Source organism: Balaenoptera physalus (assembly GCF_965194825.1).
Source record: "Balaenoptera physalus genome assembly, chromosome: 10".
In the NCBI taxonomy this organism is placed as follows: Eukaryota; Metazoa; Chordata; class Mammalia; order Artiodactyla; family Balaenopteridae; genus Balaenoptera; species Balaenoptera physalus.
The window spans coordinates 19089517-19117041 of record NC_138889.1 but is presented as its reverse complement, the minus strand read 5'-3'; the positions used below and the strand labels follow the sequence as shown (position 1 = coordinate 19117041).

The window sequence follows — 27525 nt, the reverse complement described above, 5'->3', positions numbered from 1 at the left end:
TCTTTTTTTCTTAAGATTTTTCTTTAAATTATTGAATTTAATTAATTTATTTGGCTGCACCCCGTGGCCTGCAGGATCCTAGTTCCCCAACCAGGGATCGAACCCGTATCCCCTGCAGTGGAAGCGCAGAGTCTTAACCACTGGACCGCCAGGGAAGTCCCTGCTCCAAGTCTTGAGCCATCTTGAATGTAAGTGACCTTGGAGTCAGACTTTGCAGGGCAAATGATGTTGGCCCAGACAGACCGGGCAGGGGTCCCCTGGGCAGAAGGCACAGCCTGTCCAAAGCTGTGGACGCATGATAACATTCAGGAGGCAGAATGGTGCCAGCACATAAAGGTCTTAAAGGCCATGCCAAGTAGTTCAGGCCATAAAACAATGTAGGCATGAGAAGAGGCACCGGAGGGTTTGCAGTGGGGGAGTGACAGATCGATGCCTTAGAAAAATCATTCCAGTGGCCAACTGGAGGGGAGCTTGCCAAGGGCTGGCAAAGTGAGCCGAATCCTTCCCAAAGCGCAATCTACCCTCTAGTCATTCTGATGGTATTTCTAGGCGAAGAAGTATCATATGACATGAGAGAAAAGGGCAGAAAACGTAAAGAAAACTCCAGTGAGCAGGGCCAGGACCAGATGAAGCAAGAGGTACACATGGGGTGCAAGATTTAACCAGGCATTTCTCAGAATCATGTCAGAGCCTGGTGAGTGATGCCTCCTTAAACTCTGTACCTGTTCTCCGTGCCTCACCTGCCTCCTCTGGTCCTGGCCCTGCTAAGGATCTTATTACCAGCCCCATCTGTAGGTGGGCGCCCATGATCTCTCCATCGGGGGGTGGGTATGGGGATCCAGCCTGCCTGTGTTCATTTGTAGAAATGGAAATGCAGAGGCAAGAGCACCAGCTGCAGACCTGGATCCAAGTCCTGACTCTAGACTTGATCTCAGTCAAGTTGTTGAGTCTTATATGAGCTTGGGTGTCCCCATTTATGAAATGGCAAAATGGTGTGAAAGTCCTGGGGACAGTGCTGTACACATTCCAGGCGTTCCTGGAACCAATTCCACTCATCCCGCCTTCTCCTTGGCTGGCACAGCCTCAGAGAATGGGGACATCAGGATGCACGAGGAGTTTTCTTTTAGAAGCAGTATCAGTAAAAATAACTGCTGCCCCATCAGCCTTGCTACCTCCGAGCCTGTGGAAGGACAGCGTCCTCTTACTTCCCTGGCTGTTAATGATTTGGGCCTGAATCTCTCACTCTCAAGAACATGTTGCCTGTTTGTTTAAAAAAGTCTTCCTGGGGAGAGGAAAAAAAAAAAAGCATGTTTCTTGTTTTGTTCTTTCACTCTTTGAACGAATATTTACTAGGAGCCTACTATACCAGCATTGTCCTGGTGGTCTGGATATAGCAACCTGAAAGAGTCCAGCCCTCTGCCCTCAGGAAGCTTCCATTAAGTAGAAGGGAGCTCTAGGGAGGCTTGGGAGGGGAGCCAGGAAATAAACAAGCTGTCCTATAAACAAAGGAAACGATTCTGGTAGTAACAAGTGCTGTGGAAACAATAAAGCAGGGCAGAGGGCCCAGGGGCAGGAGGCAGCTCCAGATAAGGCAGTTGTAGGGAGGATTTCTTTGCGGAAGAGCTGTTTGAATTACCTTGGAAACAAGTGTATTGTGTGATGGGAGGAAGGTTTGCAGGGGGGGGGGGCGGCAGATGGCGGGGGGGGGGGGGGGGGTGCGTGGATGGAGGGGAGACATCAAGTGCAAAGGCCCTGAGGTGGGAACTAGCAACCTTTAGTTATGTCATCTGCTTTGAGTCAGGCGTATATGGTTTGGGCAAGATTTCTGAACAAGAGAGGAACAAATGTGTTTCTAGACCTGATTCGAAGTAGCATATCTGTGTCTGTATCTAGATCTAATTCTCCATCCCCCTCTCTGTACCAAGGACACCTTATTTGGGTCACAGTTGAACCCTCCCTTAACTACAGCTGTCCCCCTCCCCCACTCCTTCCTCTATGACCTGGCTATGGCTTCCTTCCCTTTCTAGAACCACAGACAGCCATCACCGACAGAAGCACCTTACCATTTCCTGCCCAAGCCGAAGCCCAGCTCACCCTCCTCCATTTTGCTTGCTCCTTTGTGGAGGTAGAAAACTCCCCAACACCTGGGTCCCCTCATGCTGGGAATCGAAGTTATGATTAAGAGAGACCTCTTCCCTTAAACACACCCACATCATTCCTTCTCTCAATCAGAAGGTGCTGGCACCGAATTTCTGATATCTGATAGAGTTCACAGAGTATTACCGGATTTCATAGCTCGAGCTGGCAATTTTCATGTTTTCCACAAGGAAACTGAGGCCCCAAGGAGGGGGAAGTAACTTGCTCAAAGTCAGACAATAAGTTAGGGACAGGTCTTAGGGCTCTTCTCAAAGAACTGGGCAAGCACTTTAAATGGTCAGAGACATTTTCCATGTAATATCTCTATTCTTACAGAGGGAAATATTGAAGCACAGAGAGGGTAAGTGACTTGCCTAGGGTTACACAGGAAGTGTTTGGCAAAGCTGGTGTTGAATTCAGGTCTTCTGACTTGAAATCATTGTTCTTATAATTTCACCATGCTCTCTTCAATCTGCCTCACCAAAAAAAATCAACAAGTAAACATTCCAGAATGTTCCAAAGAAGTATTAGGGGAGAAGAAAATTTACCATCCTTCATGATTACTTTTTACTTTGTTACTGAGGGCACTCAATCGGCAGTAAACTCAAAAGAAGGAAAATTCTCTTTCTGGGAAGATAGGATATTAAGTCTTTGAAAAGAACTTCCACACAGTCAAATATTGGTGCAGTTTATTTGAGGGCTTCTTGAGAGGAGCTCCTACAGAATGGGACTTTAATAAATCAGAAAAATCCATGTCTTGCAGTAGACTCTGCAGTCAATTTATAGTCTTTCCTGCTTTTCACCAAATTTCTCTTCCTGGTAATATTTTTGGCATTTTAATTTTAGACATGGGTGAGGGATTGGGAGAGGGCTTTTTTTTTTAAACTGAAGTCTAACATATACATCACTAGAATCATATGTGATCTTAACCTATTTGCTTCTTTCATACAGGTGTAAGAGATGGCTTTGAAAAGACAAGACTGGGCAGGGTACAGACCTGCTCTCCAATCTGACTCGTAGGGAATTGCCTTCTGCTTCCCTAAGCATGGGGTGCAGGCAGAGTGGCGTCCAGGAAAGAGGCAGTTTGGGGAATCCAGTAGACCTAGGTTTACATCCCAGCTCTGTCCCTTACAAATTGTGGGATCATGGCCAAACTCCTTAACTTCTTCGAGGTTACAGAGACCTTAGGTATCCTCATTACATAGATGAGGAAACCGAGACTTGAGTCAAGAAATCTGCCAAATTTTATATCACTATGAAATGACAGATCTGGGTTTGAGACCCACATAGCCTGATTCCAAAGCCCAGATGGCGTGGCATGCTGCTTCTCCGTGAGATTGTTCTCCAAAGCACCACATTCATGGATTGTGCGTATAGGAAACATGACTGTCAAATAACATTCAGTTTTAAACTATGTCAGAATGGCTATATATGTATGTATATGTATATACACACACACACACAGATATAGATAGATAATGTATCTCCAAATGTATATTATGTGCTTTTAACTGGTCACGTTGGGAAAGATGATGTATTTCTTACAACTATATGGCTATTATTGCTGGGTCATGAACCACAGGAGAATCTCAGTCTCGCTGCCCTCCAATCTCACTAGTTCTGACCTCAAATTTTCTTCTCCAGCTTCATCAGCTTCTTGAGCGTTTTGGAAAATCAAATCTTCACTCTTACGGGCAAGTTATGCCATAACCAAAGACTCAGAAGATTACTGCTATGAATCCCCATGAGGTGGGTACTGTTGTTATTCCCACTTTACAGCTGGGAATAAATGTTATTCCCATTTTACAGCTCAGAAACTGAGAGACTTTGAAGGTAATTTCACAAAATTTCCAAGAATGATTGAATGGCTCCAATGACATTCTCATGTTGGCCCCCGAAAGGGCTCTGGTCCCAAATCCTGGCTCTAACTGACCGCATGGCTTTGGGAACATTGTTCTGCCTCTCTGCTCTGCGTCCTCTCTTGTAAAATGGTGAGATTGGACTAGATGATATTTTAAATCCCTTTCAGGTTTGAGTCTATCGGGCGTTTTGCAGAGGGCTGCCATTATTTGGTTGTCCGAGCCCTAGAATGCTCATCCAAAAGTTAACTGTCTTGCCTTCTAGCCATGGCTAATGCATATGAATGGGCAGGAGGACCTCGTGGATCCTCATTTGGAAATCAATGCAACAGGTCCACCAGACTACCCATTTTTCCTATTAGCCCACTGCCTCATTTCTTCCCTTAACCCTAGAGGACACAGAGTGCGAAAGAAAAAGATCAGGCTGTACCATCTCCTTACAAGCAGCACCTTCACAGTCCTTTGACTGCTTCCTTCAGGGACCTGGGCTCCCATCTCTTGCTTCCTGCAGTGTCACACTAGCTGCGTGAATATCTTTCCCTGAACTCTCTCACAGCTAAGGATGCTCCTTGGTAAGGCTCTTTCCCAACGTTTCCTCTTCTGCTTCCCCAATGGTTTATGCTGGAAGATTACTCTTCCCTAATTGCTTGTAGGGAATGGAATTGTAAAGAAAGTCAGATCGCGGGGAAAGCTTGTTAACAGACCTGCAGTCTTATTCCCCAGCAAGTGGGTGAGGGTCCCTGAGAAACTGACACCCCCCCTACTTCTTTTTTTTTTTTTTAATTGTTATTATTTATTTTTATTTTTGGCTGTGTTGGGTCTTCGTTTCTGTGCGAGGGCTTTCTCTAGTTGTGGCAGGCGGGGGCCACTCTTCATCGCGGTGCGCGGGGCTCTCACTGTCGTGGCCTCTCTTGTTGCGGAGCACAGGCTCCAGATGCGCAGGCTCAGTAATTGTGGCTCACGGGCCCAGTTGCTCCGCGGCATGTGGAATCTTCCCAGACCAGGGCTCGAACCCGTGTCCCCTGCATTGGCAGGCAGATTCTCAACCACTGCGCCACCAGGGAAGACCCTCCCCCCCCTACTTCTAATGGCCTGGTGGTTAGATTGGAAAAGCTCTGTGGTTTACAAATCTGCTCAGTCCACCTCCTTCCCTTCTGGTGATGAAAGACCAAATGACTCTGCCACCAGGAATGGAAATTAACCCAGAGAGGAGCGGTATATGGCAGTGGTTCCAAACGTGGCTTCTGGAGGCTGGGAGCTGGCTGCCTCCTCTTGTTAGCTGTGTGGCCAAAGGGAGGCTGCCTTCTCTCTCCAACTTAGTTTCTTTAGCTGTAAAATGGGAATAACAACAGTACCACCTCAGGGGATAATCTGAGGGAGTAAAGGAGATGGCCTGTGTCAGGGGTCAGTGCCCTTGCTTCTTCCCCGTGGTTATTACCTTGCAAGCAGTATTTGATACAAAAATAAATTGAAGGCATGACTTAAATTTGTTTAAGCCTATCAAATACTGTAATATTCATTCTACATAAACTGCAGAGTTTATCATCCTGTTGGTAGGGCCCTCTCCAAGAGACTGGGGGAAGGGGCTTAACAGAATCACAGGAAATGGGAAGGTCAGATTTGGGCTTCATTGGTTACTCTGTTATCTTTGCTCATAAGCAGGTTTTGTGCGGTGCTTGTCTACTCAAATGCCTCCCTCACACCACCCACTTTTATTTTGGAAAAAAAAAAAAAAAAAGCACTACTACAAGACCACCTGCCCCCAGCCCCTGCACCTCTCCTTTTTGATTCCAGCCTTGCTTATTACACTGTAACCGTCTGAGGGCAGAAATATTTTTTCTTTGACTGCATACTTCACCCAGTAAGGGATCACAGATACACTTAGATTTTGAACAAAGAAGCGAAGCAAACACCTCAAGTCTCCGGGGTGGCCTCCTTTCTTCTTAAGAGATTTTGCAGAGACTAAATTGTCAAGAAAAGCAAAGCAAGCTGCCCACGTTCGGGGATCTGCCATCCCTGCCAATTCCTGATTAATCAACAAGGAAGAAGGTTCCTTTAAGAAAAAGAAAAGAAATATGAACTGGAAGAGAGAGAGCTTGCTTATCACTTTCCTCCAGCCCTGCCACCCTCTGTGACGCTTGGTCTCCAGTACAATTATGCTAAATAGACATGCAACTGTCCCGGCAGGTAACAGCTGGATAACTTAGCGTCTGACTAATAAATATATGGCCAAGAGAAAAAAAATCTGAATACCATGGCACCTCTAGAACAACTCTTTTCCAGATTTCCCACATCCCTTCCTATCCCCAGCCAAATGCAACAGACGACACCCTGCCATTTCACCATTTCCGCAGCACAAGAGATTACTCACCCAGGCTGGTGGACCTGAACCTCTTTGCAAGGCCAAAGAGAACAACGCAACCGGACTAGGCAGAGGTAGGTGGGTGGGCGTCTGCAGTCGGCACCTGCCTCATCCTGGGCTCCTCCGCAGACCCCCTGGTCTTGCGAGCGCAGTCCTAAAGCTTAATGATAATCACAACAGGCAGCCCATCATTGCCTCCCTGTCTGGCTCAGAGGTTTACAACTTAAACTTATGGCAGAGGGAGAAATTGGCTCAATCACTTGGAGTAATGGTACATGGAGAGCCAGTTGGGCATGACTGCTATTTAACTCGAGGAGACTGGGCTGCTGTGCTTAGCGTACGTACACGCTAATAAACACTAATCAACACGTCATGCTCCGAGGTGAAAATTAACACCTTCCCCTGCACTCCCCACTTCGCTCTCCCTTTGCCTTCTTGCCTCATCCTAACCGAATAGATGGGACAAGACTGGGAGAACAGGGCTACAAACAGATGCCCGCAGCTACCGGTATGTCAATAATCACAGGTCATCCTTCATTCTTTTCAAGAGATTTAAAGTTTATTTCTCACAGACCTTATACCAAATATTTATAATAAGGCATTTTGTAAGGGGGAGAGTGAAAAGAAAGAGAACCTGACATCATTGCTAATAATAGCTAACATTTTCAGAACTTTTATTGTGGCCAGGCACCTCTTGTGCATCTTCCTAGCAACTTTAGTGAGGTGGGTACCATTATTGTCCCCAGTTTACAGGTGAGGACATTGCAACTCAGGGAGTTTAAATAACGAACCCCAAATCACCCAGGACCTCGGAAATGGGAGGTGGTATTTGAAAACAGACCCATGTAAGTAAATCAGAGCCCAAGTTCTCAGCCTTTTTGCTACACTGGGTATTTATTGGACAAAGGAGAAAGTGGAGGAAGACACAATCATTGGCTTTACAGTGTTCTCAGCTAGTCCTAGTTTTATTTCTCAAATGCTTGGATAGGTCCACATTATGATGCCTTCCCATCTGCCCTTCCCCACCAGCCATGCAGCTTTTCCATCACAAATAAGAACTCAACTCTACCACTTGCCAAGTACTGCAGATACAGAGGTAAAGCCCACAATCATCTTTCTCCCCAAACTTACAGTCTAGTGGGAAAGGTAGCTAAAGAAAACTAGGTTCATAGGAAAAAGGGTGAACAAGAAGCTGTTGGGATCTTTCCTAGTTTTCCCCTTGGCCCTGTCCACACAGGATGCTCCGTTCTCAGTGGACCTGCCCTACATGTAACGTAATTGTCAAGAGGACCTGGGGTCAGCCCCTTGTCCCAGACCAGAATCCCAGTTCGGGCTCCATGGCCCTGCTGCTTCTGACAAATGAAACTAAGTGTACTAATTAAGGTAATGCTAGCTACTATAATCAACAAACTCTAAAATATATAATAGCTAAAGACTGGGGTTGCCAGATGGAGTAAAAACAAAGACATCAATTTAAATTTGAATTTCAAATAATTTTAGTATAACTACGTTCTGTGCAATATTTGGGACATACTTACATGAAAATTATTCATTATTTATCTGAAATTCAAATTTAACTGGGTGTCTTGCATTTTATTTGGCAAGCCTACTCAAGACATCAAAGGTTTATTTCTTGTTTATATGAAGTCCACAATGGGAGTTCTCAGTAGACAGGTAGCCGCCCTCCAAGTTGTGGTTTAGGGATCCAGGCTCCTTGCATCTTGGCTCCACCATCTTCATCACTCAGCCTTCAAAGTTTCTATAGGCTCGTGGGGTCGCGTCACAGAAAGGGAAAGGGCTTGGAGATTTCCACATGGGAATGTTTATGGGGCATTCCCAGTAGTGGCACAATGGACCTCTGATCTCAATCCATTCATTGGCCATAACTCAATCACATGGCCCGTACCTAGCAGCAGGGTAAGCTGAAAAATGTAATCTGGTGTGTGCTCAGGAAGACATTTGGAGAAGAGCTAGTCAGTCTCTGCCAAACTGGATAATACTTCCTGTACTGGTGCCTAATCTCCTGTGCTAGTTCTGGACTCAGTCAGCAGTCCTCCACTCACTGAGGTCCCCAGCAGGAGATCAGATGCTTCCCCTCAGCCCTGGACCGGTTAACTAACAGCCATTTGGGATTGGGAGTACAGGGCCATTGTGAGAGTAATAGGTAGTATGGACTCATATGAATTCATTTCAATTCAATGCAATTTAATAAATATTTATTAGTGCTCCTAGGATATTGAGAAAAGCTTGGTTCTAGGCCGCTGAGGGAGACATAAACTGAACTAGAACCCAGTTATACACTCAAGGAGCTGTATACAATTAAATGCAAGAGCTATCCTCAACCCTTATCTATATCCCTTTGATTTTTCAAAGGCAGGTGAAAAACCCATAGGGACAAAGAATTCTGCCCTAAATGTTAGGGTACAGAATGGTCCCTCCTCTCCCAGATTCCTCAAACCCTTGGTGTCTATGTCCATTCATTTATTCATGCATGTATGCATTCATTCAATTAGTTCATTCATGAACATTTATTGAGACCTACTCTGCTCGACAGTATGCTGGCTCTGAGGACTGGGAGTGGGGATACCAAGTTGAACAAGACTGAGACCAAGCCTTCCAGAAACTCACAATGGAGGGGGTGGTCAGAATGCACATAACTCAGTCAGATCCAAGGCAGATGGTGGTCAACACTATGATAAATGTTTAAACAGTGTGAACGGACTTATGGAGGAGGGAGACATTAATTCTGACTGGAGGGTGGGGTGGAGAAGATTACATCAAAGATCCAACAATGAACTTCCCAAAGAGATGAATGAACCTGCCCTGGCGAGGGAGCCTGAGTCAAAGTGTCTGGCTCAGAGTCCAATAGCCATCTTCACCCACAGGGCAACCCCCAGTCTCCCACCCACTCAGCCCTAATGGGAAAAAGGCAGTGAGATTTCCTCAAGGGAGAACTCCAAGGCAGTCTCTCATTTTATCTTAAAAATTCATACAAATTTTGAACTCCACTCCATAGGATACCAACGTTTGTTTTGCTGTAATAATTTTAACATAATTGGCTTAGATTACCTGTCACTGAGGAAAATCATTTCATCTTGTGGCTTGTGTACCCCCGACATACCACTTTTATTTGAAGAGTACCTTCTCCAGAAATTCCGCTTCTGAGAGCGTGGGACTGGAAGTTCAGTTTTCACTTATTTTATCCCTTCTCTTTTCTCCTTGTCAGGATAAAGGAAAGATTCTGCTTTAAGGACTCTGAGACTAGCCATATGCTTTGTGAATATACAACACAGTAACCATGGATGAAGCTTATATTAGATAAACACACTAGTTTCCAGATACTTCTCTGGAGTCAGGTGAGATATATATAGAATGATGCAACTCAGACATGAGTTGTATTTCTGGACGGTGGTGCTTCTGGGGACACCTTCAAGGAGCGTGACCCTCACCCTGCAGCCCCTTCCAGGTTGTGTACATAACCATGGCTGCTTCCTGTTGTAAAACAGCTGCCCTGGATTCAAATCTGCAACATTAAACACCTCACAAGTTAAACAGTTGGCTATTTACACGGCATAAGAAAATGTTACATACTTCCCTTCTTTCCGGCCTCCCCACAAAGAAATACCAAAGTGTTAAAAAAAAAAACCCCAGAAAAACAAAAAAAAAAAACCACTGTTTCTGATGAGGACTTGGGGGTTAATTTTCAGCCTGGTGCCTGGGGATTTCACTGTGGGACTCCCGTTACTTGCAATGGGGGTCACACTGCTTCATTTCATGCACACTATATGCACCCCTCAACAGCCACAAGATTTGAATGTTGAAACTGAGGCCATCTTTCTCAGAAAAAATCAGATTGCAAGAAAACGCCCAAACTACTCAGTGTTGGTCTGGGGCCTGTGTGTTTGTGCTTGTGTATAGCTGAAAGGGAGAAAATGTCTTTCTCTTGAGTGCAAATGCCCCTTTCACAGACAACAGCATGAAAACATTATGCCCAACAGCTGACAGCCATGGTTGCTGTGTCTCACCCCAAAGCTTTGTTAGGAACCCCATAAAACCTGGCACATGGTTTGTGACACCACGTGAAACACTGTGCTTCTCCATAATAACCTGAGCCCTGCTGCCTGTCATTAAGGGACCTCTCTTATTAAGCATCTCTTTTTTAAATGGCTACCATCATCTGGTCCCAGTGTACATTAAATCCCATTATAATTATAAACACACTTCCCCATAACATCCATTGCAGATTTCATCCACACTGCCTACCCCCTCAGGGGATCTTTGCACTAATAACAACTCAGATTTGCTATTTGAGTTGACAACATTAGGTCCCAACACCATTTGCAATATGTTGGGGAGAGAGAGAAAGAAGAAAAAGCTTTCTCTTTCTCAATCACAAAGATCTTGGGGTCACAGTGACCCAAGGCCTCTGGGGCTAAAAGAAATAACCCCTCATCTTCTCCCTTTGAAATGTCACTCTCTGCCTTACAGAGGAGAAGGGCATCCTCAGTACCTGGAAGAGATGCCCAGGTGTAAACATCACTAACCAGGTGTCCACGGGGGAAAAGGATGGCAATTACTAATCCAAGAAGCCATATTTTTATTTGGTTTTCTGGGCTTCAACTAACCAGAACCCACACATCACCTGTTTATTTCCCCTTCTGTTTTTTGGAGGCGGCATGAAAGGAAGTGACATGGAAGAATTAAGTTAAAAAAAAAAAAAAAAAGACAAACCTAAGAAAACTATCAACATATGTACTAAGGGCAAATTTGACTCTGCTTAGGTTTTTTTTTCTGGCCGAGCCTCGTGGCTTGCAGAATCTTAGTTCCCTCACCAGGGATCCAGGGATCGATTCCAGGCCCCCTGCAGCGGAAGCTTGGAGTCCTAACCACTGGACTGCCAGGGAATTCCCGACTCTGCTTAGTTTTTTACATCATCTGTATCTATCTAGAAGATACCTCAATGATGACCTTGCAACATTATAAGATACTTTGACTCCAAAAATGGACACGATAGGCTTGCTATGTCTTCTCCCCAAGTCACCAGTGGGGTAAAGATCTGTGACATGTGACAACCTGGTGCATCTTCTGGTGGCAACCTGGAGTTCTCCATCGTGGTGGAGACTACTTTTTTCCATTCAGGGGCTTCTCTGCCTGCATCCCTCCCTCAAAATGTTTCATTCTCCATCACAAGGTTTTGGAGAAATGCACAGTAGCTTCTTCTCCCCCAAAGGTAGGAGTCCTTGATTTCATTTATCATGATAGGAAAGTTTACCTTTCACTTTTAAAACTATTTTCCAACTAAGGAGCTGGAACAAAAGGATTTGGAACATTTTCCTAACCCTCAAGCAGAATACTCAAAACAGCACAATCACCTTCTTCCTGGGCACCTACTTAATTGAAGTTTTACTGTAATTCAAAACTCCCTCCTCAACTTTTGCCTGAGGTTTTTTTTTTTTTTAAGGCCACACCACGCGGCTTGCAGGTTCCCCGACCAGGGAGCAAACATGCCCCCCCCCAACACCACAGTGGAAGTATGGAGTCCTAACCACTGGGCCGCCAGGGGATTCCCTTGCCTGAGATTTTTGAGGAGGAAAGAAAGTGCAGAGATCCGGGCATCTAAGTCTGCTTACCTGGTGGCCTGATTCAACGGAGAACTGTTTGGTTCCCAGCTTGGCTGGCTGCCACAGAGACCTTGGCCTCTGTAGAGTAAGAGGAGAAGGGAAATTAAAAGCCCTCGTTTCCTTTTCTCCATCCCACTGGAGGCTGTATAATCTAGAAGTTAAGATCGTGAGTTTTGCAGTTGGAATGGTCTGATTTAAAGTCTCAGCTCTGATATTTAATAGGTCTACAGTCTTGGGTAAGGCACTTAACCTCTTTGAGCCCCAGGTTTCCCACCCACAGAAATGGGGGAAAGATGTACCTGCATTATGAGAGTCGTTATGAGGATTAAGTAAAACAATATAGGTAATGTGTTAAGATTCACAGTCAGTGCTCAGAATGAGGTATTATCCCCACTGTCTCTTTCCTGTAAGATCGCTTTAGACCTGACATACCCTCCTCTTCCACAACCTGAGTACTGAAGGGTTGCTTCCAGCTGGAGGTATATGAGTAAAGGAGGAGATGAGGGAATAAGAAGATTTAGCAATGGAATTCCACCCAAAGGTCAACTCATCTCTTCTGTCTCCAAGATGACCTCTCTGTAAGACTGAAATCCTATTTTTAGGATCTGTCAAAACTAATGTCCCAGCTTCTCTTACCACACCCTTCAGAAAAAAAGTAAAAAACAAAAACAAAAAACCTACTACAAATATATAAACATGGGAGAGAGAGAGCAAAAGAGAGCATTTTTCTGTTGTAATTTTCCATCCTGCGGGTTTTTAGGTGCTGCCGTATGAAATCTCTGAACTGTGGATTCTCATCAGCCTTCTGGGGGCCCAAGGACATAGCTTTTGGTGGGGGAGCTGCAGCCGCCTTATCTGGGCCCAATAAACCTTATCAAACTGCTGTGCAGCCAGCCTTCAGTGCTAAGTGGAAATGCTTGAAGCCCCATGCTGGCACTCAGCCCATAGCCTTGCCTGCCTTCCTCCTTTTTGTTACCTTCTCCACCTCTTAAATTCGGGCATTAATCTCTCTTTAACACTTATGAACAAGGGCTGGGCTTTGTAATGGGCTGAGTTTATGAAGCAAGGGAGATTTTCACATAGCGTGTATATGGCATGGAGGTGGCGGGGCGGCGGGGGGGGTGCGGTCCAGGGCCATGGAGGGATGGTTCTTTCTTTCCCGTTGTTTCCAGAGAGTCTCCCTTTCTCTGATTTGAGGATTAATACGAGATCAGATCAGGGGTTAATTGTGTGCTTTTGCTAATGCACTCAGGAGGGGCCGGTAGGTGGATGTGGGCAGCGAGGCAGCAACCTTCAACAGGTACCATCTAGGCAGAAGCGCAACACTTTAATGATTCTTTCTTCTTTCCATTTCCCTGGTGAGGCTCTAGGACTGTCTTCTCTCCTTATACCTCTCTCCTCTTGCTCTCCTTGCAGACCAGTTCTTTCTTTCTTTTTTTAAAATCGAAGTATAGTTGATTTACAATATTGTATTAGTTTCAGGCGTACAGCGAAGTGATTCAGTTATCCATATATGTGTATTTAGATTTTTCCCATTACAGGTAATTACAAGATATTGACTATAGTCCCCTCTGCTACACAGTAAGTCCTTGCTGTTTATCAGATCAGTTCTTTCTTCTTTTTTATTTATTATTATTATTATTTTTATTTGGCTGCGCCGCACTGCCTGTGGGATCTTAGTTCCCTGACCAGGGATCGAACCTGCATCTCCTGCATTGGAAGCGCGGAGTCTTAACCCCTCAACTACCAGACCAGTTCTTTCTTAACTTTCTTTAAATTACTTTCCTCTTACAGACTGTAGACCTTAGCTAGAAAAATAGTCCTTTCACAGTTTGTTCTTTATTGTTAATCTAATACCCAGGGACTGGGTGTTCCCAGGCACCTGTTAGACGTTGCTGTATTCTCTTCTATCAGAGGATAACTAACTCCCTTCTTTCACTTTCAAGTGGCTTCTCACAGGTCTTCCTCTCTCCCATGACTCCTGCAGGTCTGAGCACTTTCCCTGCGAGTAGGAGACAGGGGCGATGTTTGCTGGGATGGAATCGCCTGTCTTTGGGACCACCCCACTAGCAGCTCTTGTGAACCGTATCAGTTCTGATGTAAACTCCAGCCAAGTGGCCTTGTGAGGCTGGAAGTGGATTTTTGCCTCTAGTTGGCTTCTGCCACCTTCCATGACCCTTCAGTTCTTGGGACCTGACTCCTGGCCTGGGGCAGTGCCAGAGGCGCGCAGCGGGATGCGATCATACGTGAGTCTTGCGGGAAACCTCTGAACCACGCCGCGTGTCAGGGACTGACGGAGGGGACTCAGGACTCAGTGCCTGAAGACCCACCCGGGTTGCTAAGACTGTAGGACCTCCAGGGCTGACTGTCCGGAGACCCAGGGAGGGCTCTTTCCACCACCCCCCTCACCCCCACGACCCTGGCCATTAGCCGGCGGTCAAAGTTTGTGCCCAGAATAGCGTTTCCCACCTCTTGTCTCCTACCTCTGCCAAGCTCCAGGGAAAGGGCAGAGAAGGGGACTCTCCGCAGCCCGCGGAAGGGCACATTGCTTCTGCTTGCTCTACCCTGGGGTTACTGACCTCAACTCCACTCTCTTAAGTGGAGCGGCCGGCTGAAAGGAAGCACTTTTGGGGGCCTGAAGCTTTTTCAAGCTTTCACTCGCCCCCTGAAGACTTTGCCCTGAACTGACTGACCGCAGTTCTCGGGAACTGTTTCCAGCCAGGTTCCGGGGTGGGGGTGGGGGTGGGGGGCGGTGGGGGGGGTGCGAAGCCCAGGAAATGCTCAAGACTGAGAGGAAGAAAAGTTTCCCTCGGGACTCGACCTTGGCCTCCAGGGGTCGTGACAGCTAAAATGGGGAGTCTCCCCTCGACCATAGATCCCCGCACACCCGCTGGCACCTGGTTCACCCGGGCCCGCGAACTCTGCACCTGGAGGCTAATCTGGATGGTCAGAAGGCCCGGAGGCACGAAAGGCCTGGGCTTGGGGCCCGGGAAAGCGACCTTCTAAAACCGATGTCGGGGTACAGAGGATGCCGCCCGGAGCCCGGAGAAAAAGTTAAAGGAGAGATGACACGCACTGAATGGGGCAAACATTGGAGCCGGAGACCAAACTCCGCGCCTGGAGCAGCAGGGGAAAGAAAACCCGTTTCCAGTGGAAATTAAAAACCTGGGGTTGCAGGTGGGGACTGCTCCTCGCCCCTCACCTCCACTGCCCCCACTAAAGGTTCCGAGTCCCTGGCACTCCTCTCCACGAGCTCCTTCTTTCCTCTCGGCTTGGCCGGTGAGCGGCAGCCGCCAGCGCCCCAGCAGCAGCTAGATGTCAGGCGAAGCCTGGAGCGCGGCGCGCGGGGAAGGGAGGGGAGGGAACGGGAGGGAAGGGAAGCGGAGGGAAGGGGAGGGGAGGGGTGGGGCGGGGAGCGCGCGCGGGTTCGGCCAGTGCGGGTGGTGGGCGGGCTGAGCCCGGGGACAGCGCGGGAGGGGGGGGAGGGAGGAGGGAAGGGGGGCAGCTGTGGGCAGGGAGCCGGGCTCGGCCGCCAGCACTAAAGATGGAGAGGCGCCGGGGCCTCGCAGGGGAGGGGGCTCGGCGTTGACGTGGGACGCGGCGGAGGCGCCGCAGCCGGTGGTGATTTGCTAACCTCGCAGCACAGAGGAGTTGAGGGCGATGAGAGCGGGTACTGCGAACTGCCGGGCGATGCCGCCGCTGCCGCCGTGATACCGAGAGCAACAGTTCCCCAGCAACACCCCTCCCCGACACAGGCACACACCCCCAAGAGGCACGCACACACACCCCACGGCGCCCGGCTCGGCAGTGGTGAGTGGGGGGCCGGGGAGGGGCGCACCGCCCAGCGATAGCCGCGCGCCGGGGCGCCCCGGGGCTGGAGAGGTCTGGGGGGCGCGCTCGCTTCGGCCACTCGGCCGCTGGGCTTGTGCCTTATTTTATTCGGCTTGTTCCCTTCCTGCTGCCGCAGCCGTCGCCAGCGGCGGTTGGGGTCTGCTAGAAGGGGGAGCCCCGGCTGTCAGCTTGGGCGCAGCTGCCTCCCCAGCCCTTCCGCTCCAGGGCACGGTCGGGGTGAGAGGTGGGAGGCAGAGCGGTCTGCGGGGGCTGAGGGCGCAAGCGGAGGGTTGGGAGTCAGGAGGCTTTGTACCACCAGGGGCCGGTGGAGGAGCCGGCAGCCGGTGGGTGCTCATATGTCTGCCGACCGGTGCGCGGGCGCGAGATAGGGCTGTGGTTTATTTGTGTTTATTCGCCCACCGGCTGGGAAGCTAGAATCGGAGGATACGAGAAGTGGATCTGGGTGCCGAGGGGAGCAGGACTGGGAGTCACTTGGGTTTTGTTTCTCTTTGAAAAACCTGGTGGGCTCTTTTTCTTGATTGGACTTAATCCCCTCGGTTTTGGAGGGAGGGGCTCCGTAGCGGAGCGCTGGAGTGTCTCCAGCGCTCCGGGCCCTCCTCGGCTCTCGGCTGGACCGGCCGTGGTGCCGGAGCTCGCTGTGCGCTCCCGGCCGCGCTCGGTGGGTGCTCGACTCTGCACCTGATGCGTTCGGGATGGCTTTCCCACCCCGGCGCGCCGGCAGCTCGCTCGTACAGCCCCTGGAACACGCGCTCGAAATGCGCACTATCTCGTCGGCCCGCGGACCCACTGGAACGCACAGACGCGCTCGGCACCGACTCGCTCGCCTGTTCCCCGGGACGCTAGCAACGTGCCTGGGCCGGGCGCGCCGGCTGCTGGCGCCACCAGCCTGAGGCCGGGGACCTTGCCCGTCGCTCTCGGGGGTCATGGCCCAGGGTCGGAGAGGGAGGGCCCGCAGATCCTTTCTCGCTTTTCCTTCCACAACTCGCTGTCGGGCTTTTGTGCTTCCACTTCTCCGCAAGGCGGGTCCGCCTTCTCGCCGCTCTCGCCCAGGCATCCGGCCCGCCCGGACTCTTGCCTTTCGTCCGGGTCTCTTTCGCTTTCCCTCTTCCCTAGCCCGGCTCCCTTTCTCTTTGCTGTCTGGCTTTCCCGGAAAAGTTGCTTCCCCAAGTTTGCTGAAGTCGTCTCCAAGTCTCCGTGGGGACGGCTGGGAACTGGGCGCGGGGGTGGGGGGCGGGCAGTGTGAGAGCGCGATCGATCCCCGGAGCTCGAGCGGGCTAGTGCCGCCTTTCTCCAGCGCCGCGGGGCTGGGCGCTGCAGCCAGCACCAGCCGGATCCCGGGCGCCGAGCCGCGGGTGGCGGGGACGGCTGACCAGGGCACCCTGATTTCCCTCAGGACCCACGGAGCTTGTTTTTGGGGAGGAATTCGGGTAGCCCAGCTTACATTCTTCCGATTGCTCCCTCCTAGTTCTCTGAAACCCCGAAGTCTGCGGGGAAGCGCATGGTGGCAAGGCGCGGGTGAATGGTCACCGCTCCCACCCCCTGCCCCACCCCCACCCCATGGCCTCAGTTCCCACCCCAGGGTGGGAGCAAAAGTGTCTTGATTAGTCGTCCTGTTAACCCTTTCCGAGTAAGATTTGTGGCTCTGGAGCCAATAGGGTTCCTTTTGGGGGCGGAGGCCAGCAGTGTTCCAAGAGCGAGCAGGAGCCCTTGCTCTGCGTTGCTCCCACTTCATTTCACCTCAATATTGGCCACAGCTAGGCAGAGACTGGGAGGGACCTGGGCCTGTGAGGTCTTTCTGACACTCTTTAGACAGGTTTGTGAGTCTCAGAGCCCTGTTACCGATCCCAAACAGCGCTTTGGGAGAGTCCTTTGTCTCCAGCCTTGTTTTCCCTTCATATTCAATGTAACTCACATCATAGATGCTGGTGCCAATATCACTTCTCGCACCTTCAAGCCATTAACAGTATCAATTACTGCTCCGGGTTACAGGACTTGCCCACTCCTGGGAGCCTGTGAGGTACACTTGGAGTTCATGTTCCCAGCATGTGCACTCCTGGCTTTAGGGGTGCATGTTTCCTAGGATCTCTCTATAGGTCCTTCATGACCTAGCCTACATATTACAGATCCTCCTGACTACTGGGCACTTGTGAGCAGGGCATAAGTGTGCCATATTATATAAGTGTGCACATGTGTTAAGTCTCACCCCCTCTCTGGCTGGTGCATGCACACACGGTCGAGATTTTGGATTACATACACAATCACTCTGAGGTACCCATGGGCAGTGGGCAGAAGTGAGCCAAGCTAGTGCATGGGCTACGTGTGTGTATTTCTCTTAGTGCCAAAAGAGGTGGTCAGGGCATGGGTTCATCAGTCCTTTGCAGCTCTGAGAAGAGTGGAAGGACAGAGGTCCAGGAAGGCATTGTCTGAGGGTGAGGAGGTGGGCTGGAGGAGAAGAACTTTGCCCTTAGATTTCTGTGGGCTGCGACTCTAGGCTGCTAGCCCCAGCTAGGCTGGGTTTTGCTCCTGGGGCTACCAGGTGAGGCAGGATTTAGAAAAACTTTGTTTCCAAGATGAGGTTTGCTGCACAGGGTGTTGAGAGTGAAACTGAGTGCTTACACTGACCAGAGGAAGGGGTTAAATTCTTATTCTTTTAAATTAAGTGCTGGGTAACTTCTCATCATCAGTGTTGGCTTTGCATGGGAGCCCCCCACCCTCAGACTTAAAAGAAAGCCCAAGACTCACAAGACTCTATTGTAATTTTCATTTGACTTCGTCTAACAGATGTCAAAGAGCAGTGAGTTAGGCATGTGCTGTAGCAGAACCCTCTCTTTACCTTCATCATCCCTGGGCCTGTAAAGGCAGACATGTAGATTTCTAGGAAGTCACTTCCCCTCCATTAAAATCTCCAAGACTGTCTTGCTGCAGGTTTGGGGGAGGTGCTATTGTTTGAATTCTTACTTTTAGGGACACTAACTAATCTTCCTTTTGTTCTTGCATCTCTTTTGCCTCTTTCCCCCTTTTTCCCTTTAGCCCTTGACATTGGCCCAGGAAACCCACCCTGCCCTGCCACGCAGAGCCAGGAAGGAAAGAGAGCCTCATGCCTAAGCCTCGGGGAGCACCATGGATCTGACAAAGATGGGCATGATCCAGCTGCAGAACCCCAGCCACCCCACGGGGCTCCTTTGCAAGGCCAACCAGATGCGGCTGGCCGGGACGCTGTGCGATGTGGTCATCATGGTGGACAGCCAGGAGTTCCACGCCCACCGGACTGTGCTGGCCTGCACCAGCAAGATGTTTGAGATCCTCTTCCACCGCAACAGCCAGCACTATACTCTGGACTTCCTCTCTCCGAAGACCTTCCAGCAGATTCTGGAGTATGCGTACACGGCCACGCTGCAAGCCAAGGCGGAGGACCTGGATGACCTGCTGTATGCAGCTGAGATCCTGGAGATCGAGTACCTGGAGGAGCAGTGCCTGAAGATCCTGGAGACCATCCAGGCCTCAGACGACAATGACACGGAGGCAACCATGGCGGACGGCGGGGCCGAGGAGGAAGAGGACCGCAAGGCTCGGTATCTCAAGAACATTTTCATCTCGAAGCATTCCAGCGAGGAGAGTGGGTATGCCCGCGTAGCTGCCCAGAGCCTCCCTGGGCCCATGGTGGACCAGAGCCCTTCCGTCTCCACCTCATTCGGCCTTTCAGCCATGAGTCCCACCAAGGCGGCGGTGGACAGTTTGATGACCATAGGACAGTCCCTCCTGCAGGGGGCCCTTCAGCTGCCTGCCAGGCCTGAGGAGCCGACTCTGGCTGGGGTTGGGCGGCACCCTGCGGTGGCCGAGGTGAAGCCGGAGATGATGCAGGTGGATGAGGTGCCCGGCCAGGACAGCCCTGGGGCAGCCGAGTCTAGCGTCTCAGCCGGGATGGGGGACAAGGTTGAGGAAAGGGGCAAGGAGGGACCCGGGACCCCAACTCGGAGCAGCGTCATCACCAGCGCTAGAGAGCTGCACTACGGACGTGAGGAGAGCGCCGAGCAGCTGCCGCCTCTAACCGAGGTTGGCCAGGGCCCCCCAGGCCGACCGGAGCCCCCCGCGCCCCCAGCTGAGAAACACCTGGGCATCTACTCCGTGCTGCCCAACCACAAGGCCGATGCCGTGTTGAGCATGCCATCTTCGGTGACCTCGGGCCTCCATGTGCAGCCCACCCTGGCCGTCTCCATGGACTTCAGCACCTACGGGGGTCTGCTGCCCCAGGGCTTCATCCAGAGGGAGCTGTTCAGCAAGCTGGGTGAGCTGGCCGTGGGCATGAAGGCAGAGAGCCGCACTGTCGGGGAGCAGTGCAGCGTCTGCGGGGTGGAGCTTCCTGACAACGAGGCCGTGGAGCAGCACAGGTAGGTCCCTCTGTACCCATCCCCCTGACCCTGAATTTCTGGCCTTGACCCTGCCTTCATACGCAGCTATGCCCGAGTCCTGGGGCCTGGCTCCTCTGTTCTCTTTGCTATTTGCGAAAAACCACCTGTAGGGGGACACTTTTCAGGTGTGGTGAGGGGGCCTCGGGTCTTTCCTAAACACTGGAGAACTTACGCGCCCAGTTTCTTTTTTAAAAAAATACGATTTAATTTTATTTATTTGTTTTTTTGGCCACGCTGTGCGGCTTGCGGGATCTTAGTTCCCTGACCAGGGATTGAACCTCACGCCCTCAGCAGTGAAAGCGCAGAGTCCTAACCACTGGACCGCCAGGGAAGTCCCTGTGCTCAGTTTCTTACTAGGCTCTTTTCTCTCTTTTTTGCATTTGGGCTCCCATTTTGCTTTTCCTGCTGTTGGGTCTGTTCTCCTTTGCCTGGAGTGACTCATGAAGTGGAGGGAGGGAGAAGTGGGGTGCGGAGGAAGGGCCCATGGCCTGGATCTGGCCACGTAGCCAGGTTTCAGGTACCTGAGTTCCCATGTGGTGGTTCCTGACAAGGCAGCCTGTCTGCAGCTCTGGAGGATGGGAGGGGCTGGAGGCTGCTTAGATCACAAGAGCAGCTGCAGGTTCCAAACGTCATTCCTGGTGAACATTCATCACCAGGAACATTGCTTCCTCTCCCTTCTCATTCTCTGTCCCTGTAAACACATTTCGAGGGAGTTGATTTAAATTCAAGGGGGAAGGATGGGTAGGAGAGACATTGGTTTTGCAGCGTGCGGCCTTACTTTTAACCCCTCCCTACTCACATTGAATTAAATACCACTTTGGGTTAGCATTGGCTTCCCTCTGGCTTCTGTTTCTTTCTCTGTGAAATAACTTTTATGACATGCCTGGTTCAAGTGCTTTTCATGGAGTCACGTTTTTGTTACAGCAGTTTTTCCAGGTGGATGACGTTCTTTTACATAGGAAGGTGCTAAGACCTTTTCCCAGGGTCATATAGATACTGAGGCAGAGCTGGATTCAGATTCAGGTCTTAACCCTCTTGCACTTGGCTGCCTCTTGGAGTCATCAGTCCCGAAGAGGATCGTATCTACAGAACAGAGGGTTTTGAAAATTGCTCATCAGAAGTGGAGTAAACACAGAGGGAACCTTTAGTGAGTTTGGTGTTCATCTGCATCTGTCGTAAGGATATGCCCATCACATCACCCTGGGTTCCTGGGACAGGTGAATGGTGTCAAGAAGTCCAGTTTCTCTTGCCACCTGTGATAACATTTCCCTGCACACCCTCTCGCCTGCTGTTTTGCTGATCTTGGGTGGATTCTTCACTTTTGCCCTCTTCTACCCTCCCCCCATTCTTCTGTTGACCATTCAGGAGGGGGTGGGAAGGAGAGGGGGTGGGGGCATGGAGGTGGAGGCATTTGGCGGTCATCTGATTAGCCCAAGCTGAGCTGGAACCTGCTCCAACACCGCTTAATGGGGGGCTCTGAGACTTACCTTGTGGAAAGTGCTGCTGAGCTAAACATAGCCGATCCCTTTCCGGCCGGGTGCGAAAAATAACCGCCACTAAGGTGTGTCTTCGTGATGCTTGTACTGCTCAGAAATAGACCGAGGTTGTGTTTGTTTTTGCTCAAACTTTCCTAAAGAGGAAACCCTCTCCCCAAACTCGACCAGATAGATGATCATCTTCTCCGGATGTGAATTATTTCAGTTATGTGCTATGAGAAATGGGGTATAGTGGAAAGTAATTAAAAAATATATTTATTTATTTATTTATTTGGCTGTGCTGGGTCTTAGTTGCGGCATGCGGGATCTTTAGTTGCAGCATGCGAACTCTTAGTTGTGGTATGTGGGATCTAGTTCCCTGACCAGGGACTGAACCCGGGCCCCCTGCATTGGGAGCGTGGAGTCTTAGCCACTGGACCACCAGGGAAGTCCCAGGAAAGTAATTTTTTAAATTGAGGTATAATTGACATGTAACAGCTTCAGGTATACAATGTAATGATTTGATTTTTGTATATTTTATGAAATGATCACTATGATAAGTCGACTTAGTTAAAATCCATCAACGTACATAGGAATTTTTTTTCCTTGAGCACTTTTTAAAGATCTACTCTCTTAGCAACTTTCATATATGTAATACAGTATTGTTAACTGTAGTCATCATGTTGTGTGTTATATCCCCAGGGCTTATTTATTTTATAACTGGAAATTTGTACCTTTTGACTACCTTCACCCATTTCTCCCAACCCCTGTTCCCTGGAAAGCAGGGTTTTTTTTCTGGCTTCTTGTTGGGTCTTGCTTGCTTCTTTTTACCTGAGAGGGCTGCAAAAGCTATTACTCTCCCAGGGGTTCCAAGTTCCCATTCTGTGGGACCCTTGTTCCTCTGGGGAGAGGTGGAGGGCTGGCTGTGGTCCACCCCCTCAGAGCATGGGTGGCAGAACTAGCTATATATACCAGTGAGAGCTCGGCAACGTCATGTAACCTTCTTGAGCCTCGTTTTACTCTCTTTAAAATGGAGGTGGTCTGTAGGGTGGGATGCTGAATTAACGAAGTAACATCCGGAAATCCCTGGAGCTGTGACTGGCACTTAGTAACCAGGAGGGTGAGGAATGGACCCTCAGACACTTCCATCTCGCCTGGGTCTCATCTCTGCATCTCCCCACCTGGCTCTGAGTTCTAGCGTGTAGTGTCCACAGCACTGCCATCGACGGGTTGGGTTGGCTGTGAGGCGGTGCCGAGGATATCCCCGTCCTTGCGAGCTTGTGATGGCAAGCCGCCAGTCCTGGCGTCCTTGGCATCACGCTGTGGGCTGCTGACACGGAGACTGTGCTTTTGACTGAGGGTGGAAAGTAGGCTGCTGCAGCCCAAGAAGCTGGAGCCTGGGGCTGTGCCCTGGATGGAGAGCTGTGAGCTCTCAGGAAGTCAAGGGTGGAGAGAATGTTCCCGTGTACACTCCGCCCTCGCTCTGACGGGCAGCCCCTGGCTCCTGGTCAGGTGTACTTTGGGGAGACTTCTCCTCTCTCTCTGTCTCTCAGACCTCCAGGATTAAGGTTTGAGAGACAGGGAGAGACTTCCCTATTTCCTACTGCTCTCTGTTCCTTCCCCCACATCACAAGTCCCAGCGTAGCACACACAAAAAAGGCAAGGCAGAGCAGTCAGAGTGGGAGATCTGATGTCAGGAGGCTGTGGAATTGGCTGTGAATATGACAGTGACGAACATGATGAAATAACAGGCTACACGATTTATTTTATTTTGTTGTTAAGCCAGTAGGCTGGTAGGTAAAGGTTAGGTGCTTGGTAGTTATTGTTGTCTTTCTTCTTGGTGAGGGGTAGAAGGGCATGGAGAGGAAGGAAGGGGAGAGTGTTAGGAAGGGATGCAGGAAGGAGGGTTTGATTCTACAACAAACCATCGGGAGCTTTCCTCACGACTTGGTCCCAAGCTGGTGAGAAGGGAGCCTGCTGGCCCGACAGACAGTTTGAATGAAACTTTATAAAGCTGTGGTCCCTGCAGTGCATGGTGAGATGTAAAAGCAACGTCAGCTGTAGCCATGGATTGATGGAAAGCCCACAGAGATGCTATCTGGGTAAATCAAACAGGGCTTACCTGCCTAAAGGATCCAGAAGGCAGTCAGAACAATCAGAAGACCTGCTAGATGAGCAGATCTATCCAGGCAGATGCAGGAGTAAGTGCTGGACCCTAAAACCTTCCCAGGGGGCCCATGTTACAGAGGGTAATGTCTGAGGGAGGGAGGGTCACATCACGAAGATTGGACTCTCCTTCCCTAGACTCAATCTCTGTTCTGTCTCTCTCTCCCTGAAAGGCTGGGCCTGTTCTGCATGTAGCCTTGTCTGGATCTGGTCTAGGGACCAGCTCTACCAGGCCAGGTGCACCTTCTCCTTCTTAAGAGTTATGTACGTGTGATAAGATTACGGGGAACTGTGGTTGACTTAAGTGTCAACACTGCCCTCATGGTCCTCAGTCTCCCCAGGCTCATATAGCCTGGTCTTAATATGTTTCTGAATTTAGTGCTGCAGAATCAGAGTGGGATCTGCTTTCCCGGGAGCCTCTGGGTCTTCTACAGACAAGCCCTTGGATCAGCTACAGTGTGTATCCTGCACACACACAGTAGGAACTCTTGCCTGGTTCTTGCAGGGTGCTTAGGAACCACATGGGTGGGCTCAGCCTGCTTCCCCCACTCAGGTGTGCAGCCCTTCTCAGAGGCTTCCCAGGACCAGCTCTAGGGTACATGAGCCACATCGCTGAGATGTCGGGTTTCTGCCTGGCCCTTTGCCTTGGCCTCTTTCAGGTGGCCGGCTGCTCGGTGTTCAGTGGTTGACCATGTAGAGGATCAGTAGCCGTTGACCTTGGCTTAGGCCACTTGGGGAATTTAGAAGCTGCCCCGAACCCTTGGTCCTCTCTCATCATTCTGCCAGCTTTAGGCACCTCTGAGGTCAAACGAGATTCTATTTGGAAAAGAGTATGCAGTGAGATAATGATAGCAACAGCAGGAATATTAATAATGCCTTTTATTGGTTGTTCGGCTTTTTCCTTTGCAAAGCGCCTCTAATGACTTTATCTCTCTTAACCTTACAGCCTCCCCTCAGGGGGTGCAGGTCCCTCATTCCATATCTGTGATGATGAAGTCTGAAAAGCTCTGAAAGCTAAAAGGCTCTGTGTAAGTTTGCAGCAAACTCATTTAGTAGCAAAACCTGATCTGAACTGATGTGTGAGGCTATATTTATCCTGCCTATTTTGAATATTCATATGTTTTGCTGCAAAAATATTAATGTGTTTGATTACAGAGTGCTTCCCTAGACTCCTCTGGGACTGGTGAACATTATAGGCCCCATAGTTCCTTTCTAAAATCTGAACAGTTTGGATTTCTGAAGCAGCCAAGGGTTTTGGGTAAGGGATTGTCACCGTTATCAGCCCCAACTTACAGATGAGGAAAATGAGCTTTGAGTGAATGACGTACCCAAGGTCACGTAGCTATAAATGGCTAGAGCCAGGAGCTCGGCTCGCCTTCTAATTCACAGTCCTGGGTGCTCCGCGCCAGGCCATATAAGCACATGGGCATTGCTCTTCTGGGTCAGATCCATCTGACCTAGTCTTTGGGTGCCAACACCATCCCTAAGATACCACCGTTGGAGGCTCCAGCTCTGTTCCTTGACGTCAATCCTAAAGGTCAGGTGGAGCCCAACTTCTCTTAATAGCTATTTATGGCTGCTCTGTCATTCACAGATTTGCCCAAATCCTTTCTGAAACCATTTCTATTTCCAGGAAGTATCCTTTTGGGGCGTGATGAATGACTTAAGTTTATAAGCTCGTGGGCTTCTGGAAATCTAGTCTGTTGGAGAGGTCTTTGGTTGTGAAGAGAGGAAGATGGCTTTGTGGTGGTGTGTCCTGCCATTTTGGAGGTGGGGCCTCTACACTCAGCTCTGTATTTTTTGTTTTTAAACTCTGTCACTATTGTCGGTCTCTTTCTCATCCTGAACTTTAACTTCTTCATTTGTAAAACCAGGCACTTGGATGAGCTATTTCTGGATTGTTGAACTCTTAAAAAAGTTCTCCTTTTGCCCCTTCTGCACTCACTTATATCTTCATGAAGCCCTTTTGGTTAATTGGATTTTGCTCTGGTTTGGCAGTCAGCCAGCTAAAATAGGGGGTCAGTTTGATTTGATTTTGTCTGCTCTGACTTCGTTTTTTAATACTTTAACCTGCTTAGGGTTACTGCGTCATCTGGGATCTAGACTGAACTCTTGGAAATTTTGAAGATGAGTTCTTTTATTTTCTTTCTCATGGAAGAAAGTTGCCTGCTCTTTCATCTCGATGAGAAGTCCCATTTTAATTTGCTGTCACTATTGGTTAGAGCTGCTAATTGCTGGAAGGAGAGGGGAAGAAAGCTTTAGTTCAGCAATACTTTTCCCCTCCTGCTTGTTCTAGGAAAACTATTTATGAATCTTTAAAATAGTGATTATCCTAAACTGTTAAAATCAGAACTCCATTCACAACTCTGATTTCTTGCTAATTCAGGGGAAAAACATTTCCCGTTATTTTAATTTTTAAAAATTAATGACTTTAAACCAAGTCCAACTGAAAGCCCACGTGTGAGACATGAAAGTCTTGCTAAATGAATACGGGCGTGCCTCAATTTGCCCATTGGAGGGCTCTGGAATTTTCCACGTTAAGTAAAGGTTTTCTTAGTCAAGTTCTGTTTTGGTGGTTTTAGGTGAAAACCCTGACTCGGTGGTAGTTATTTTGTTAGAAAGGAAAATTTATCATGGCATCCCCTCTCCCCCACCTCCAACCCCATGTTTTTCCCATAGTAAATGGGCATTTTGAGCAAATTAGACTATGTGGGTCAGAATCTCTATTTCACCACTTACCAGCGGTGTGACTATGGTTACATGACTTAATCTCTCTGTGCCTGTTTGCTCATCTGTAAAATGGGAATAATAACAGTACCTACTCGCTGGGTTGTTACAGGAATTAATCAGTAAATATTTGTCACGTGCAAGGAAGGATGGCAGAAAGTAAATGTTTGCTGTTGTATTTTTGCTGCCACTGTTGGTGTGAAGCTGGCAGTGCAGGGTAAAATTTGTGTTCGTGTTGGTTCAGGTCCTGCTTTCCCCCAGAGGTGTCCGTTTATCCAGCACCTAAGAACCGCTGCCTCTGGCCCCGTGTGTTTGGAGCTGATTCACAGTGAGCACCTGCATTTTCCCCCAAAAGCTGATCTTTTGTAGCACGGTGGCCAGGGTACTCTTTGTCCCATTGACCTGAAGCCTGATGAGTCACTCCGGCCCTCATTTAAATTTATCTAGGCAGCACTCCACCGTCATCAGCTCCAAATGCCGAGGCGGCTCACTGATGCAGTGTCCTATTGCCTGTGCACGTGGTCAGGCCAGCAAATCACTGTGGTCGGGGCAGAGACGGAGAGTACAAACACCTTCTCACCCAGAGAAGTCTGAGCTTGTGGATGCGGTGTGTTCCAGAGCCCCTTTCCTTTCCCACCCCACAGCGCGGGATGCTTCCAAGGGAGGATTCAGCAAACGTCGTTTTGAGTGCTTGATACGTGTCAGGTTCTGTGCTAAGTGCATTCATAATCAGAATCTTCTCAAACCCTCCAGCTGCCCTGTAGTGTGGATATTCATTTCCCATTCCCTGATGGGCAGAGGGAAGCCCGAGAGGTTAATGGACTGGTCCCTGGTAAGTCGGTGAAGGGTGGCACCAGGGTTTGTGCCCAGGTCTTCTGGCTTCATGTTCATGGTTCTTTCCATAATGTCCTGCTTGGA

The 27525-nt window shown here is 49.4% G+C and overlaps 1 protein-coding gene across 3 annotated transcripts in view; it reads left to right on the top strand.

The window, feature by feature from the left end:
- The first annotated feature begins 15497 nt into the window (after positions 1-15497).
- Positions 15498-27525, top strand: part of ZBTB16 (zinc finger and BTB domain containing 16) — a 190500-nt gene continuing 178472 nt past the window's right edge. Inside the window, exons 1-2 of one of the 3 annotated variants that reach the window (XM_082411090.1) lie at positions 15498-15788; positions 18861-20218. In XM_082411090.1, the coding sequence (XP_082267216.1) occupies positions 18951-20218 (1268 nt within the window). In that variant the 5' untranslated portion in view covers positions 15498-15788; positions 18861-18950. Of the gene's footprint in view, positions 15789-16037; positions 16154-18860; positions 20219-27525 lie in introns of those variants that run through there. The other 2 variants (XM_082411088.1, XM_082411089.1) reach the window with 2 other exon arrangements.